Source organism: Arvicanthis niloticus, chromosome 22 (genome assembly GCF_011762505.2).
Source record: "Arvicanthis niloticus isolate mArvNil1 chromosome 22, mArvNil1.pat.X, whole genome shotgun sequence".
NCBI lineage: Eukaryota > Metazoa > Chordata > Mammalia > Rodentia > Muridae > Arvicanthis > Arvicanthis niloticus.
Window position 1 is genome coordinate 16389976 of NC_133429.1, and position 17174 is coordinate 16407149.

The window sequence follows — 17174 nt, forward strand, 5'->3', positions numbered from 1 at the left end:
ATTCACATTAAACAAACACACATCACAATAGGATACAATGTACTTATTCTAAAGAAACAATGGTCACTGTGGGAAGATTCCCACTTCTGTATTAATGTCTGATACATATATAAACTAGGCACAACATTATTATTACAAAGACAATCCTTCAAAAAGAAAATCTCTAATATTTAAAAGTATATTTAAAAATATTTTAAACATTAAAAAATGTGCACCAATTAAAAAACTATGTATCTCCAATTTTCTTCTTATTAAAATCCAAAAAATTACAGGTTAGAAAGGGGAGAAAAATCTCATAAAAAACCACCAGTGACTGAAAATAACTTCCAAACCCTGAAATAACCATGAAAATGAAGCAGTAATGTTCTAGAACACATGTTAATATTTATTGTTTGATCCTCTATGTTTCAGAGGATACATAGAGATAATCCCAATTATCTTAATATTCTCTGAGTGAAAAAAATCTATTTTAATTTATGATGACCTAAAATCCTAGTGCCATGCCTAAAGTTAACAGGAGGAACAGTCATCAAACATAACTTTATAATGAAAATTCAAATGGTAGAAAGAACAAAGTTAAGTTATAGAAAGATTTATATCTACATACATTCTTATTTGTAACATCCTGAAGTCATCTATCTAAAAACATTTAGAAGTACATTTAAAAGGTGTCTTTCAGGCCTGGTGAGGTGGCTCAATAGCTATAGGCACTTGCTGCCAAGCCTGGAGACTAAAGTTTCATCTTTAGAATCCACACAGCAGAAAAAGAGAACTGACCCCGCAATCTGACCTTCACATGGGTGCAGAGACAAATGCTCCCTCCCACACAAAATCTAAAACAGGCACAAAGGTCTGTTTCTCACATCACTTGCTATAGAGCACTTAAGGTGATCTCTAAGTATTGGACATAAGAACAACATTTGAGTATATAAAAACCTGCCCCCATTCTGAAGACTCAGACACAATCTGCAAGGGCACGCTGCACACTAGACTTCTCCATCAGGTTGACAAATGTGCCTCTCCATACTGTAGTACGCAAAGGTCAAAATTCATGTTTTCTGATTTTGTGGTCATCACAACCTCGACACATGTACGAATTACCAAGGTGAATTCCGGGTCTGGCTTCACACAGGTAAAGACAAACTCAGTGGCTAGGGGATAAGCAGTCTCTGGGTGCTACCTGAAGTCATCCAGGGTTTCTTGGATCATGTTCTGTATGAAGCGGATCTGGACAGAGGAGAGCGGTGCACTCGGCCGACTGTTCCCAAGGGTGTCGACTATTTTTTCTGACAGTGAACTGGCTACTCCAGCAGTGACGGAGGACGCTGCCTTTGGTACTAAAATGAATGGAGAGATTATTGATAGTTACCTTGGACTAAAAGACATCAAGCATTTCTAAATAAGATTTGGTAAAGAAAGACTTCGGAAACTGCAAAAGAACAGTGTTCCTATGACATTTAGAAAAACCCACTGTCTGGAGTACAAATTTTAGAAACTTTCTATGACATTATTTCTAATAGTCATTTATCTGTATATATAAACTGCCAACTGTCTAATGTAATAACCCATGACAGAGGGATTAATCTTGAAGAAGCCCTGAACTGCTTCCTCCTATGAAAGATGTATGTGACAAGCCGTACCACAAACCAGATAAACGGCGACTACTGAAACCAAACAGGAGGAACACAGGCTTGAAGCTGTTGCCACTGGCAAAGCCTTAGACTTTAACAAATGGAGAACCACCTCTCTGTAAAGAGATCTTCTGAACAGGCTGATTCTCTGAGAGACCAGCTCAGCTTCCTTAAATGCAACTGAGTCTTATGTGTCTATGGCATAAACTCTAACAATAAAACCTGATACAAAATTTTCAGGTACTACCCAAGCCTTTCCAAAAAGCCTTTCTTCATTATGCACACTGAGTTAAATCAAGCCCTTATATACTGGATTGAGAATGAGGCTCATATCAAACAATCAAATCAAGGTTGATGGATTTAAGCACTCATGCTCCTAATAAGAAGGAGAAGTCATGCTGGTGAGCTGTCTATGAACGCACTCCTTTAGCGTTATCTAGTCCATGGTTATTCCATTTATTCCTTAAAAGCGAAATAAGCAGGGACCTTTCCAACTGCACATTTCAAACCTAAGGACGTTCAATGTGCTTACCTGGAGTTGAGGATCCGTTGACTGAGGGTTCATGTATCAACTGGGCTTCGATATCTTTATCTAGCTTTTCAAATTTTTCAAGATTTCTCGCTTGGTTAGCCGATGGACAGGTATTTACAATTCCAGGTTCAGCACCAGAGGAGATCAACTTTGTAAACTTGTATTTAAAACAAACAGTCACTTTAATACATTTCTTATATTATTCTATCACCCACAAACTCTGTATCTAGCTCTCACTGCTTTCTCCCAACAGGCAGGGTCAGGAAAATGAAGAACAGAGAGGGACTGAGAAGGAGCTAGTGCGAGCAGCACAGCAAGCACGTTAATCAAAAACGTGAATGTTACAAAAAGCTAAATTACTAAGTACTTGTTGACTACACTCGAAAATGCAAATCCCTGGGAAGAGGAAGGAGGGGAGAGAAGAGAACTCTGACTTACATGTGGTACCTAGATGGAAATACTGAAAACTAAAGACATTTTGGTACTTCTGACTTGATTCTCTTTTATCTTGTAGTTTTAAAAGTAAATAAGAAAACAAACACTGTAATTTGAATACCTACAGACTTGACCTCCATATGACCTGTGACTTCAAGGTGCTAATCCTTTAGTCATTCTGAACAACCTCAGATTTGCTCTAACACTAAGAACCACTTGTTCACCAGCTTGCTTTGAGCTACAGTAGAAATATATTTTAAAGGAACTTTCCCCCTTTTCTACATCTCTTTTATGTCTTCTTAAGAAATCAGAATTGTACTCAAGCAGACCCAGTGAACTGAAAATGAAATGCATAAAAACCCATTCCCCAGTGTTTTAGCTTTACTTCTCAGAAGTAAGAATTAGCTGGAAATTTCTTTTCTTCAACAAGAATGAAGAATGTACAGATATAAGGTTATAATAAACACTATTTTAATTTGATTTTTCTCTATTTTAACATGAGGTTTATTCTTTCCCTTGCTTTCGTAAGAATAAAAATTATTTCTCCTCAAAAAAATATTCAGTTATGAGGTATTCTTTTGTAGATGTGCGGTTATCTGTAACACAGACAAGGTTTGACAGGCTATGAACTGTTCTTCAGTTATTAAAAACTGGCATCAAGATTTAAAACTATTTTCCTGCCTAGTAAGTACAAGACATTAATAATTAAGACACATATACTGGCGGTCACCCCTTGAGTGCTAGCCCTTATGCTGGGTATTCCTTTCAGGTGGATACCTGCTTCAAGGAGTCCTTAGGTTCCTGCTTTCCTAGGTATGCTCTCTTAGACTCGGCTGACAGCTCATGGCTTTCGCTTTCTTCTTTCCCTGAAGATCCCATGAGGATATTAAGAGGGCTGGAGTGCAGCACCAGCGTGCTGGAGGTGCCTGCATTCTTCCTCAGGGGGAACACTGAGTTTAGCTGTGGTAGAAAGTCAAGGCCTGGGAAAGGAAAGGAAACACCACACACATAAAATGTCTACCAACTTTAAACACTGGGTACAAGCACTTTCTTAAAATAATGCCAAAACATTTGGCAAAAGATGGGGGATCTGGCCTCGGAAGGCTAGCTGACTGACTTCTCAGCTAAAATGGTGTGGATTGGAGGGTTGCATCTGTTCGATCCTGACACTACTTCCTATCTGAAAGTATGGTGAGCCTTTAGAAGAACATGTGTCCAGCAGCTGTGATGTGCTCGGGAGCCTTACACAGGACAGCCTGGCCTACATGGCAAGAGTGTCTTAAAAAGTTCCTTCCCTTGTGGAAAGACTTTAACAACTACAAACCACAATCAGTGACTGAGGCAGCACTAGCTTTCGATAAGCGAAGAGCTGTAATTTGTATGGGTCTGTGGCAGCCTGTAAGATGACCTGAGAATCCCTGCCTTTGGCTCCCACGCTGTGCACATTCCCCTCAGTGCACCCAAGTCAGACCAAGGGAAGGACCAACCTTTATGGCTAAAGGGTGTGCTGTCACTTCCAAGATCAGTTAGTCTGGCTTCTCTCAGCTGCCCTTGATCTCACTGTCCACTAGGAGGGAAGCAGCTGCTGTTTTCAATTCAGAGAGGATGCCCAAGGGGGAAGAAACTGGTCTCTCCAGTCAAAAGCCACACGAATGAGTTTGGAAGCAGAGCTGAATGCAGCTCTGGCCCATTCCTTAACTGAAGTATCAAGAAAGGAGAGACCGGGAGCCAAGGAACGAACGGCATCCGGCCACTGATGCTTAACGCCACGAGACAGTGAGCTGGCAAGTGCTTGCTATCTAAAGCTACAGGGGCCGAGGTAGGAGGTACAACGTGCTGCTTATCTTCATGAAGATACTTCCCAAGATTCCTTACCATCTCCTTTGCCTACAGATTCATCACCTCCTTTGTTGACTACAGCATCTATAATAAAATAAAAAAAAAAAGTAACTTTTTATTGCAAATTTTTATAATACAGTTTAAAAATTTTTAAAAATGCAAATAAGAGGCTAAGGCAACTTGGGCTTCCTGCTCGCTCTCCCCAGAGGGCAGAGACTCACACTCCTGAGCACAAGTGAGGCCAGACACCAACACCAGACTCTTCTTTTACTTCCCACAGAATCCCATGGTCATGTAAGGAGACAGCATCGCATGAACAAGCCCAAAAGTAGGTGCTGGCATCCAACAACCCAGTTTCCCTTATTCTATTTGGTATCTTTCTGATTTGGGGGAAGATTCCAATACGGTTAAACTTCAATTTTTGTATGTTTACACTAGAGATAATGCCTTGATTGTCTCATGAAATTGTTTGGGTAGTTAATTGAAATAAGAATATCTTACAAGTATTACAATGTTACAAAAACATGTGGCTTTATTGATACTAACTTCAATCACAGACTACTGCAATATTATAGTTATTCATTTACCAATACATAACTGTGAACTGAACGTTAACATATCAACAGAAGAATGGGCAAAAGCCACTATAAATACACCAGAGATACAAATGGCCAATAAGCACATGATTACCTGCCCCCTCCAACCCTCTCTCTCTTGAGCGCACCAGATTTGTGTGTTAGGCAACGGCTCAGTTGAGCTTAGATGTCAATACCCCTAACACACAAAATTCATGAGTTCGTCTTAATATAAAATTATTTTTATTTAACAGATGAAGAAACAGAGATTAAGCCTTTTCCTTAGAGAATTTCACCCTTGAAATTAAAACCAATTTCTAGTTAAAAAAAAAAAAACAAAAAACAAAAAAAACAAGCATTATGTTTGTTTACATTTTCCTTAAATTAAGAAGCCTCTTAGCTGGGTGGTGGCAGCACACGACTTTAATCTCAGCACTCAGGAGGCGGAGGCAGGCAGATCTCTGAGTTCAAGGCCAGCCTAGTCTACAGAGATTTCCAGGGTGGCCAGGGCTACTACACAGAGAAATCCTGTCTCAAAAAAAATAAATAAATAAAAACAAACAAACAAACAAACAAAAAGCCTCAATGGAGACATACACCTCAAATTTTACATTTGAAAGATGATGCAGCAACTAAAGGAAAAGCTGGGCTGCTCATTAAAAAGTCCCTCTTAAATATCCAAAAGTTACAGAAGTTGTGTGTGTGTGTGTGTGTGTGTGTGTGTGTGTTTAAGCCCTCTACTGTGGACATTTAGAGTCTCTGTGGTTTTTCAATATTATAAATAAATCTGTAAACATACAAATCTTACAGATGTCTGTGATTATTTTGAGGTAAATTGGTAGAAATGGAATTAATTGGTCAGAACACATGAATAATTTAACTGTCAAATTGCTCTTCAGATATTTGCCTGGATCACTGAGAGTGCTATTAGCAGGGAAACCATCCCATTAAGGACTGTGAGCTCCAGCAGAACTGAAAAGGCTCAGCTGGACAATGATATACATTGTGTCCATGCATCAAGGTGACAAGGTTTCTTCTCAGCAGTGACTTCTAAAGGGTATTGGCAGAGATAATATAACACCCGAAACTATCATACACAAGTGCACAAGAAGAGGCAATCTCTTACCTAGCCATGAGAAAACCAAATAAATACCAAGTAAATACTAATAATTCCTATTTTTGTATACCGGACAACCAAGATTTTAGGGATTTATCTGAAGCAGATACAAGTCAAAGACTGTTTATAATGGCAGAAACTCCCTTAGTACTAGCTTAACACACAAAAGACCCTGGGTGGATCCCCTCTTGACGGTGGTGGGGATTGGACCCATGTACAATGACCAGAATTTGCTTGAACATGCCAACTTCTCACATATCAAATAAGAAAAGATCCAGAACAAACCACTGTATGATTCAGACCCACAGCTAACAGCTGCAAGAGACTGGGTCCCAATCTGAGCACACTTACCATCTCTAATTGGTGAAAACATGTCACCTAAACTACTTTTCCCAGTATCATCAAAGCTGGAGAAATCTTGACTTTTTCCAGGATCTGTTTCCTTAGATAAAATATCTGTATTTTTGCTGCGAGCCAAACCTTGGAAGAATTAGATACAAGAGTCAGTTTTTGTATATCCATGTAAATAGCTGCTGACATCAGAAGTTAGACTCTAAAATGAACATCACCCACACTGTTGCAAGTTTATAATAAGCATCAAGAAAAGCAGCAGAGTATGTCAGTGAAGGGCTTTTCTAAAGTCATTTATTCACAGACAACACTTCACTGGAAGGTTTATAAAATCATTAATATGCTTCTGCTGCCCTCTTAAAGTATACTAAATACAATCTATGTTTGTTATGCTTATGATTGCCTACAACCGACTAAAACAAATCCACAAAGCAGACATCATGATGCCTAACATACTACAAGAGACAACAAACTTTTGCTCTCCATCTTAGAGAAAGCAGGCCTCTTACCCCATCTAAAGTCTTCTTCCATTAACAGTGGGAGCCTAACTTTCCCTACTCTCAGCAGCACCCAACTAAAGGACTCAGAACTCAGTCCAGTACTATCAAGAAGGAGAGTACCAGGCTTGAAAAGCGTGCAGCAGGCAGGGGCAAAGGGCTTGCCAGCTCGTGGCTTTAGAGCTAAGGCTCTGTGGGAGGAAACATGGAATAAGGACCACCTTGCTGTGTTAGCGGTGAACTCTAGCTTCTGACTGGCAGCATGCTGCTGTACATTTTAAAAGGAGCTTGACTTGACATCTCAGTCTCAGATGGAAGCTGAGAAGCCAGAGATGACAGTCAACTGGATTTCCAAAGCTGACAAAGCTGGGCTAAGGAAATGAACTTAAAAACAAACTGATAAAAACCCAAAGCGCCTGTATATTATAACCCTGAAGGTGTTTGCAGCAGGGGCTCCAGCCTGGCAGTGACACACAGCGGGAAGGAGCACTGCAAGGCCAGAACTGCAGGGTTAACTGGGATTACAAGGGACTGGGATGAAAGCGGATCACGTGGGGAGGGAGGGGCCTGCCTCCTTTTTCTAGGTTTTAATGTACTTGAATGAATAAAACAGAGAGTATCATAAAAGCATAGTACTGAAGCCTCACTTTTCACTTCTTAAATTGCTGTTTCCTACTTAAACTGAGGATCAGCAACAAATTATAGAGGTTCTTTTCAATTACTCAATCAGTTAACTCCAGTAGAAACAGGAATTTTTAAAAGTTTAGATTAATTGTAGATTAGCCTCAAAATAAGTCAGCATCATGGTTATGACTACTACAACATCACTGTTCTATCACTTACTGTCTCATGTGCCAGACACTTGAGATACATTTTCTCTGATTGCCATAATTATCTTAAATGTTAAAAGTGATCTTCATGTATAAGTGGAAAACAATGAGACAGCAGTGGCCTGCAGATGGCTCCGTGAGAAAAGTGCTTGCCCTAAAAGCAGTAGAACCTGAAGATGACAGACAGACCCCACAAGAAAAACAAAAAAAGCAAGTGCTTGCAGTCCTGGCAATGGCGGGCGAGGCAGAGGCAGTACAGGGATCTCTACAGCTTGCTGGCCAGCTAGCTAGGCAAGTTCCAAGCCAGTGAGAAACCCTGACTCCAAAAATAAAGCAGACAGTCAGTCCATAAGGAATGTGATACCCAAAGCTGTTGTCAGGCACACATGTACCAGCACAGACAGGCAGACACACTCACGCACGCACGCACGCACGCACAAAACACACATGCACCTGCACAGACACACAAACAGACACACATACAGACATACACATATGTACCTACACGGATGCGTGTTCAGACACACACACATACACAGACATATACACACAGCACACATGCACCTGCAGGCACACACACACACACACAGCAAGCAGGCTGAGCAAAGATGTGTCTGTGTATGTAAAACAACAGAGGGTAAGGAAACAACTGGGACTAAGCTTATGAATTCTGAGTTTGCCAAAGGCAGAGCTCAAGAGCTCAGCACTGAGTAAAACTTCCCCATAAGCTGACAGCTGCTTCAAATAAACAGAAATCTGTTTGTGGGGACAAAGCAAATACTTCTTTTTGCCAGAAATCTTGAGACTGTAGAGAGCTGTCGTTAAAAGTAGCCCATCAAACCCAGGTCTTCATTTGCTAATGAGTGTCGTCATCCTTAGAGAAGACCTGTTTATTAAAAACTGACACTCTGCTTCACAGCTTAGAAACCATCATTTTCATTTTTTAAAGTCATGAATAAGAGAAAAATTGCAGAATTAGTCATGAAAATCATGGCAAATTTTCATAATACAGTTAATTAAGCATTTTAGAAGACATTATTCAATTTTAATTCACAAATAATTTCTTTTAAGAAAACAGCCAAGTGTTTGTCTCCAAGTTCTTAAAACCTAGTTATGTCTCTGTATGTTGTGACTATTCTATAAGAATGACACAGAACATCACAGAAAACTGATATATTCCACACTACCAGAGTCAACACACCCAAGTTCTGCTGTTATTTAAAAGTAGTAAATTCACAATGAGGAGCAAGGTTTACTTGGCCCGCAACGTAAAAGTCAGTGTCCTTGTGTCACTACTGAGTGTAAGGTGTTTTTGAGAATTCATGGACTGTGGTTCTTGTTAGAGGCAAAGAGCAGAGAAACCACCACTACGCTGCACCTTCCTGTGGCCTACCAGAGTCAACAAGATTATCGTTAGAGACCACCCAGACACTCTAACTTCCAGCTAACAAAACTATACTTTAATGTGTGCCAGGCAACTATTCAGCATTTCAAAATATCTACTCTACCAGCTGACTTACTTTTCATCTTGAGATATGAAACATTAAGAACCTTGAGTAGCTCGTCATCTTGTCTTCTGCATGTCACTCTTCGAACTGTAAGGTCACAGCAAGCAGACGGCACTGCTGTTCCCACTCTGCTCAGGATGTAGGGACCACCCACCAGTTTGAGGGAGTGTTAAATGGCTACAGTCACCCACTCTTTCTCTCAACACAAAGTCAGCTGAAGAGAGTGAGTGCTCTCAAGAGCTCCTTCACCAGGCAAAGCTACCACGGTTCACTTCTTCAATGGTATCTACTACAAAGTTTTGCCTAAGTACTAAGTACTCAAATGAGTCCTGGTTCTCAAGCAAAGTGCTAACTGTGGGCAAAGACGAAGCCCTCAGATGACTCTGACACGGGCGAGTTACCTGCTTCCTCCTGAGCTGCCCCTGCTCCTTTGCCCAGAGCTGTCGTCACGGGCTGTGGGAGAACTGTCGCAATGGAAGGGCTGGATGCTTCTCTGACAATTCCAGAATTCTGGGCGGCTCCACCACTGCTGCTCACAGGAACACTCCGTTTGTTCACTGCTGCGGCCTTATTTGAGCAGCCTTTATTTAAACTTGCCTAAATGGAACAGAATATTTAAAAGCTCAGGTTACTAATGTGTCATCATAAACATTAATATTTTATAAGTGCCTCACTAAATTAAAGACAATGTTTCTTCTTATAAATCTGAAGCTTGCTGCTATATCTGGATTTTGCTCTAAACAACACATTTTAAAATTCTTACATAGAAGAATTAAATACTAAGTAATTTTAAAATCAAGTCTCAAATGGCTTTATATTCAAACAAAGTATAATGTTACCATATAAAATAACTATAAAGCAATACAATGCTGTGCTTAGTTGACAAGAGATAATTTTCATTTTTTGAGCTAGGAATCTCTAGGATAATAGAAAATGTTGAAGAGAAAATATCTTACCTTTGTCAGAGACGTGGAGTACTGAAATGCTATACATTGCACAGATGTCTTATGGGCACTGATGGTCTTCACAGGAGATTTCAGCATCCTCAAGTCATACTGATAGATTTTCCCACGGGAGGATCCAATAGCCAAAGTGGCTCCATCCGGCATAAAATCTACTGCAGTCAGAGGAGTGTCAGCCACTAACGTTTTCACTAGCCTTTGGAGGAGGAGGAGAATATGCAAATACATTAGTATATGCAGGAGTATAAGCTTATATGACACATCTACTTTGGAGTATGCCTTACAGACATCTAACAGCATGACCTGGAAAGAATCAACACTCCACTCTGTTTTTCTACATACATTACAATTTTGCAGCCTATAGAACAAGGAAGTAGGCTTCAGACATGAAAATGACCTGGGGCTAGGACAGGGAAGTAGGCTCAGATACTTTGGCCACCCTGATAAGCCCTTAGAAACAGTGATCCCAGGAGTGTTCAAGTAATTGGGTTTATTGCCTTGCATTTTCTTTGACTAACTGGGTTTATTGTCTTGCTTGTTCCTTGACTATTTGCATCTATTGTATTGCTAGTTCCTCCTCAACCTAGAACTGACCTTAATACTTGCATGCAATTAAAATGGTATAAAAGCATAAAGGAGGAGGGGGGACGGGATGGGGGGTTCTAGGGAGGGGAAATGGGATGACATCTGTATTGTAAATAAATAAAATATCCAATAAAAAAAGTCAGAAAAAAAAAAACAATTGTGCAGCCTACATTTTTCATGTAGACCTCTTGTTTCCTGGACTAAGTACTCTCTGACAACATGTGTGACAACAGGCACCAGCCTCAGGGCTGAGCAGGCGCTACATATCCAGTTTCCACTTAGTGGCCCGCCTGTCTCTGGGGGGACTGTGACCTTTCACAGGAGCAGATGCTACTCTATTCTGAGTTGTGCAACTCTTGACCAAAAGGCTAAAACAACATAGTTCATCTGTCCAGACCACAGCCAGGCAACGGATACTGACCTGTTCTTTGCTTGTCTATCTGGTACTAGAAGAAAAATGGCTTACTGACTACAGAGGCTGTAAGAGCAGAGAGTGAAGCAGGTCACAGTAACTAACTACTGGAGCACTGCAGCAAGGCCCAATTCTGCTATCTCCCCGTACGTTAGCATTCGACAGGATCTTTAAATACTACTTAGCACTGAATACAATGCTAACAGCCTCCTTCTTCTTGGGTTTTTGGTTTTTTTTTTGTTTTGTTTTGTTTTGTTTTGTTCTAAATTAAGCACAGTTATTACACAAGAAGGGTTTGAATGGTTCAAAGATCATCTACCCAAGCAGGGGCAACATTTTTAGGAATATCAGGTAATGTTTGCAGACTATCAGGACTCAGCAAATGTCACTGGGCTTAGTGGGAGAGGTCAAGGCCAGTGCGGAAACACTGCTCAGTGTAAAACAGTGCATCACAGTGCTTAGGACAGCACTCCATGACAGAAACACCAGGCCAGAATATAACTAGTTTAGAAACTCTGATACAGAAAATAAATTAATTAATAAAATAAAATTAATTAATTTAAAACAGTTATTAATTTAAAACAATTTAAAACTGTTTTTTAAAGGTATATTTAGTTGCATTTTACAAAAGAATCTTTAGATGGCTGAAATAAAGATGTATAATGAAGTCAGTCTCTCTCTCTCTCTCTCTCTCTCTCTCTCTCTGTCTCCACTCACTGTCTAAAGGTACTCTAATGTCTAGGCTGTATCAATTCTTTCCTGTGTAAGAAAACAAAGAAAAATATCATATTAGGTACACCAAGTGTACAAATATCAGACCCCCTTGGTAGTGATCAGATGCTTGTGTAAGTCACAAATGTCTGTTAATGAGATATCTGTCACTAAATTAAAGCATGGACACACTCAGCCTGGGGATGGAGTTCAGAGCGTAGAGTGCTAGCACACATAAACCCCTAAGCAGCACATAATGTAGGTGTGGCCACACGCACCTGCAATTCCATCATTCAGCAAGACAAGAGCATCAGCAGTTCAAGGACATCTTTAGCTAATGATGAGTCTGAGGCCTGCCTTTGCTATGTACGGTCCTGTCTCAAAACAAGTGCTCGCGCTAACATCACACTTACTTCTTACTTGAGGTGTCATAGAGGATGATTCTTTTATCCAGGCCTATGGTTACAAACAGCAGTTCATTGACAGGAGAGAAGCAGATGCCTGAAGCCGGAGCTTTGTGTGTGCTGTCAAAGCTGTGGTATGAACTCTGACTGTTCACATCCCAGAGAGTCACTACTCCATTATCCGAGACGCTGCCCAAGAGAGACTTCCTAAACAAGGAGTACTTGACGTGCCGGACAGGCTGCGAGATAAAGACACACTGACGTGACTGCAAACATTCACAAACATTCATAAACTGACTCAATCCCACCAACTCTATGTCGGGTTCGGCAGTCTCTGATTTAAAGACAGGCATGTTTGATCACAACCTCCACCGTGTTATTTAGTGTGCTATAAGATGACCCTGCAACATTTCAATATTCTATTAGTTGAATATCTGTCACAATTTTATTATCTTGGATAACACAGCTTCTTCAATGTCCTCCATTTCAGAGGAAACCTTTTAATATAACACATCCACATTTACTACATTAACCAGGGGTTACAACAGTCACCATAAATACAGGGGTTACAACAGTCACCATAAATACAGGCCCAAGCACAGTCAGGTCACAAGAGGACCCTGGGAGACGGCAAAGTTATTTTGCACTCACTTCTTCTATGGCCCTTATGCTCTGGGATGAATTGGTCTGTGTGGGGCCTGTGGAGTTGACATCACAAAACACTAAGCAGCACAGTAAGGCGTAGGTACAGGACGGATGGGCATCTCTACAATGGAATGGGCTAAACCTCCAGCCTGATATAAACATATCAGCCTGAGGGCAGTGAAGGACTTGTTCTAAACACTAATCCCCACCAGAAGACAGGCTTGCTTTCTAGTTTATCTGGACCAGAAAATTCAGGCTGAATAAATAGGACTTTGATTAAAATAGATTGAATTATACCTACTTTCCCTAAAATACCGTGTCCAGATTTCTATTGCCATCATAATTAACTATGCTAATAATAAAATAACATTTAAAAATATCAGAACACGACAAAACAAACACACAGAAGAAAAGCGGTCCAAGAAATAAATATAGACACAGAGAAACACTTGACTGCACATTCAAGAACCCCACAAAACGCCATAAAAACCTGGAAGTCATAATATATATGCAAAACCTCACCCTAGTAAAAAAAAGTAAACCAAAAGTAAAAGTAAAAATTTAAAAAAACTTAAAAGCCTCGACATGCATTATGAGATAGGAACCTCAAAAGATGCCATCCAGTTTGCGTTCAGCTGACCATCTACTGTTGGGCATATAGCATATGCTTAAGGGTAGTTTGTTTCTCTGCTGAGAGTCTCTTGGAGAAAACTAATTTTTCATTCACAAGAGGTTATCAACTGGAGATAGCTTCTAGGCTAGAGAAGGGGTGTCCATTTCTTTAAGCTGAGTCCTCACTGGTTCAGACTCATGCAGGCCTCATGCAAGCTGCCTCTGTCTGAGTACATATGTGCACTGGTTCTGTGCGTAGAAGGCTTTGTTTTCTTGTCCCTACTCCCACTGGCTCTTAAACTCTCTCCGCCTCCTTTCCACAGGGTTCTCTGAGCCCTGAGGGGGAGGGATTTGATGGAGACCTCCCAATTAGGGTGGAGTGGTCCAAGGTCCCTCACTCTTGCTACATATTGCCTGGCTGTGGGCCCTGTTTATTCCCATCCGCTACAGGAGGAAGCTTCTCTCATCATGGCTGACTAAGAGCCTGACCTGTGAGCACAGCAGAAGGTCATTAGGAGTCAGTCATTTTATTGCTACGCTCCTTTTGTAGAACAGTAGGATTTGTTTTTCCCTAGGTCCCTTGGCTATCTAGTCTCAGCTTCTTCATCATCCAAGCAGTGTGAGGTATGATTCCTTCTCCTGGAGTGGGCCTCACGTCCCACCAGATACTGGTCAGTTACTCCCACAGGCTTTATGCCTCCTCTGCACTAGTGTACTGTTACTGGAGCTCAGTTGGTGATGAAAGACATCCACATATGGCTGTCTCCCCGTTATTTGGCAATTTCACTTAGAACACTAACATGCGAATGCTCGTGCGCATACACCCATACACAATTTAGAAAGCTTCTACTGTATTAGGTTTCCATGCAACCCCTCAAATTACCCTCAATTTTACTCTCCCTCTCCTCCCCACCTTCCCTTCTTCGTCCCCCTCTTGTCTTCCCCTCCCCATTTATCTTCCTGTTCTAGTCTCTACCCCACCCCTAACCACCCATCTATCCCTAACTACTCTATTACCTATTACCTCGTCCTAGAGAAATGAACTGTTTCCCAGCCACTTACTCTATACCAGTGGTCCTTAATCTGTAGGTCACAAGCCCTTTGAGAGTCATCCTAAGACCATCCAGATATCAGATATTCACATTACAATACATAACAGTAGCAAAATTACAGTTATGAAGTAGCAACAAAAACAATTTTATGATTGTGAATCACCTCTGTAATTCTAAAAGACTAGTTTGCTTATCTTTGATTTAACAACTAACATCCACCTATAAGTGACTACATACAGTAGTTTCCCTTCTGGGTCTGGACCACCTCACTCAAGTTGATTTTTCTTTTTAGTTCTACTCACTTACCTGCCTATTTCATGACTTCATTTTCTTTAATAATGATGGAGTCAAATTCCATCATTAAATGAAGCACATTTTCTTTATCCTTGCATCTGCTGACAAGACATCTAGGTTGCTTTCAACTTCTGACTCGTATGAATAGACAACTATTAACTGAGGAAGTGTCTCTGTAGTAGGATGCAACGTTCTTTGGATACATGTCCAAGACTGGCATAGCTGGATCTTGAGGAAAATCGACACCCATCTTCCCAAGGAACCGCCACACAGACACACTGATTTCCATAGTGGTTGTGTAAGTTTGCACTCCCACCAGCAATGAAGGAGTGTTTTCTTTATTCCACATCCTCATCAGCATGAGCTGTGGTTTGTTTTGTTGATCTTGGCCATTCTGACTGGCCAAGATAATTTACATTTCCCTGACAACTAAGGATTTGGAACATTTCTTTAAGTGTTTTTCAGCCATTTGAGATTCCCCCCTCCCCTTTTTTTTGAGAATTATGTTTATAAATCATTTTCTTCATTTTTTAATTGGGCTATTTGCTTTCTTGACACACAGTTTTTTGAGTCCCTCATCTATTTTGGACATTATCCCTCTATTGAATATATAGTTAGTAAAAATCTTTTCCCATTCTGTAGGCCGCCACTTTGTCCAAATAATGGTGTTCTTTGTATTACTGAAACTCTTCAGTTTCATAAGGTTCTATTTATTAATTGTCTATCATAGTGCCTGTGCCAATGGTGGTCTATTTAGAAAGTCTTTTCCTGTACCAATCAGTTCAAGCTACTCTCCATTTCTTTTCTATCAGATTCAGTGTGTCTGGCCTTTGGAGTCTTCTCCATGCAGCTATCTAGCTTCACCGGCACCATCTGTTGGAGATGCTGTCCGATTTCCAGTGTGCAATTCTAGCTTCTTTATAAAAAAATCAGAGGTTCAAAACAGCCATCTAGATTTATGTATGGATCTTCAATTAAATGATTCATGTTTTCCATATATAACATAGTTTAAGAACCATAAATACATTTATTTAAACATTCACCCGTTAATCTTCTGATAATAAACCATCATCTCCTTAGAATATCAAGACATTAGCCATGATACAATAATAAGTACAGTACTAACCTGTCACACTATGTAAAATAAATATTGATGCGCTTTGGTATCAGCAGCACCAAACTTATTAAGCAATCATCTTGTTTAGCACTTTCAGTACCGATGGGTTTTTTTAATAACACATTATCACTCTGTAAGGATGTATTTGTTTTTGTTAACAGGTTGTTTATAAATATGAAACACTATTCATAAGCAGGGGTCTGGTAAACTTATTCCTAAGTAAACTGAAAGTTAACACATTATCTGACTGCAAAGGTAGCTGAAGACATCACATCAAAGAATGGCCATAACTGTACAAACTTCATTTATAAAACTTACAAAAATAAGTAAGAAGTCCATGGGCTAGGAAATTCTTATATCCACTACGGATATTTGGGAAAAAATTGAAGTAACAAAGAAAGTAAATTCATCTGTAATCTTAGCAACTATAGAAAAACTGAGTACCATCTTTGGAGGTACCTCTTAAGTACCTTTCTGTACATGCATCTGTGTGTTGAGTGGAATAGAACCAGTACCTGAGATTACATTCTACTGTGACAGTTATGTCAGTAAAATATCTTCTATTTCATTTCGAAGCTAGATATCAATTTATCTCTTTCAGGTTCCAACAAATCTATCATTTCCTAAAGTTGTTGACTTGAGATAATTTATATTTCTGTTGTCCAGTGCCCTTCAGAGATACTGAGTTGAGAACACTAAGTAAGCATTTATCTATTTTTGTTCTTACAAATCATTTATTAATCTATCTTGCCTATTTTCTATTAAGATATTACAGATTTTTTAAGTGCTAATTTGTAACTGTTCTTATAGACTGTACATACTTTCTCCATTTCCTTCTGTGTTGATTCTTTTTCTGTTAGAGAACTGGTCTACAGAAACAGTCTTGAGACTTCTAGACAAGCTCTTCCATTATCAATTCTGTTATTTAAAAAAAAAAACTGGCATCCTAAGGTATTCCATGGTGAAAAATTACAAAACTAAAGAAAGGAATGCTTTTAAAAAGTGGTTTCCAACCTTCCTAATGTTGCGACCCTTTAATACGGCTCCTCATGTTATGGTGATGCC

General features: G+C 39.9%; 1 protein-coding gene and 1 non-coding gene across 4 annotated transcripts in view; both read right to left on the minus strand.

Annotated features, from left to right (window-relative positions):
* Nedd1 (NEDD1 gamma-tubulin ring complex targeting factor) overlaps positions 1 to 17174 on the minus strand; it is a 51647-nt gene that overhangs the window by 4556 nt on the left and 29917 nt on the right. For all 3 annotated transcript variants that reach the window (XM_076919993.1, XM_076919992.1, XM_076919994.1), the window contains exons 6-13: positions 12399 to 12628; positions 10272 to 10473; positions 9717 to 9912; positions 6481 to 6609; positions 4474 to 4521; positions 3376 to 3578; positions 2164 to 2320; positions 1181 to 1337 (exon numbers count right to left, since the gene is read on the minus strand). In XM_076919993.1, coding sequence (XP_076776108.1) covers positions 1181 to 1337; positions 2164 to 2320; positions 3376 to 3578; positions 4474 to 4521; positions 6481 to 6609; positions 9717 to 9912; positions 10272 to 10473; positions 12399 to 12628 — 1322 coding nt within the window. The remainder of the gene's footprint in view (positions 1 to 1180; positions 1338 to 2163; positions 2321 to 3375; positions 3579 to 4473; positions 4522 to 6480; positions 6610 to 9716; positions 9913 to 10271; positions 10474 to 12398; positions 12629 to 17174) is intronic.
* LOC143436506 (small nucleolar RNA SNORA79) lies at positions 387 to 532 on the minus strand. Its single transcript, XR_013106476.1, has one exon. It is a non-coding gene; the product is annotated as a small nucleolar RNA SNORA79 (small nucleolar RNA).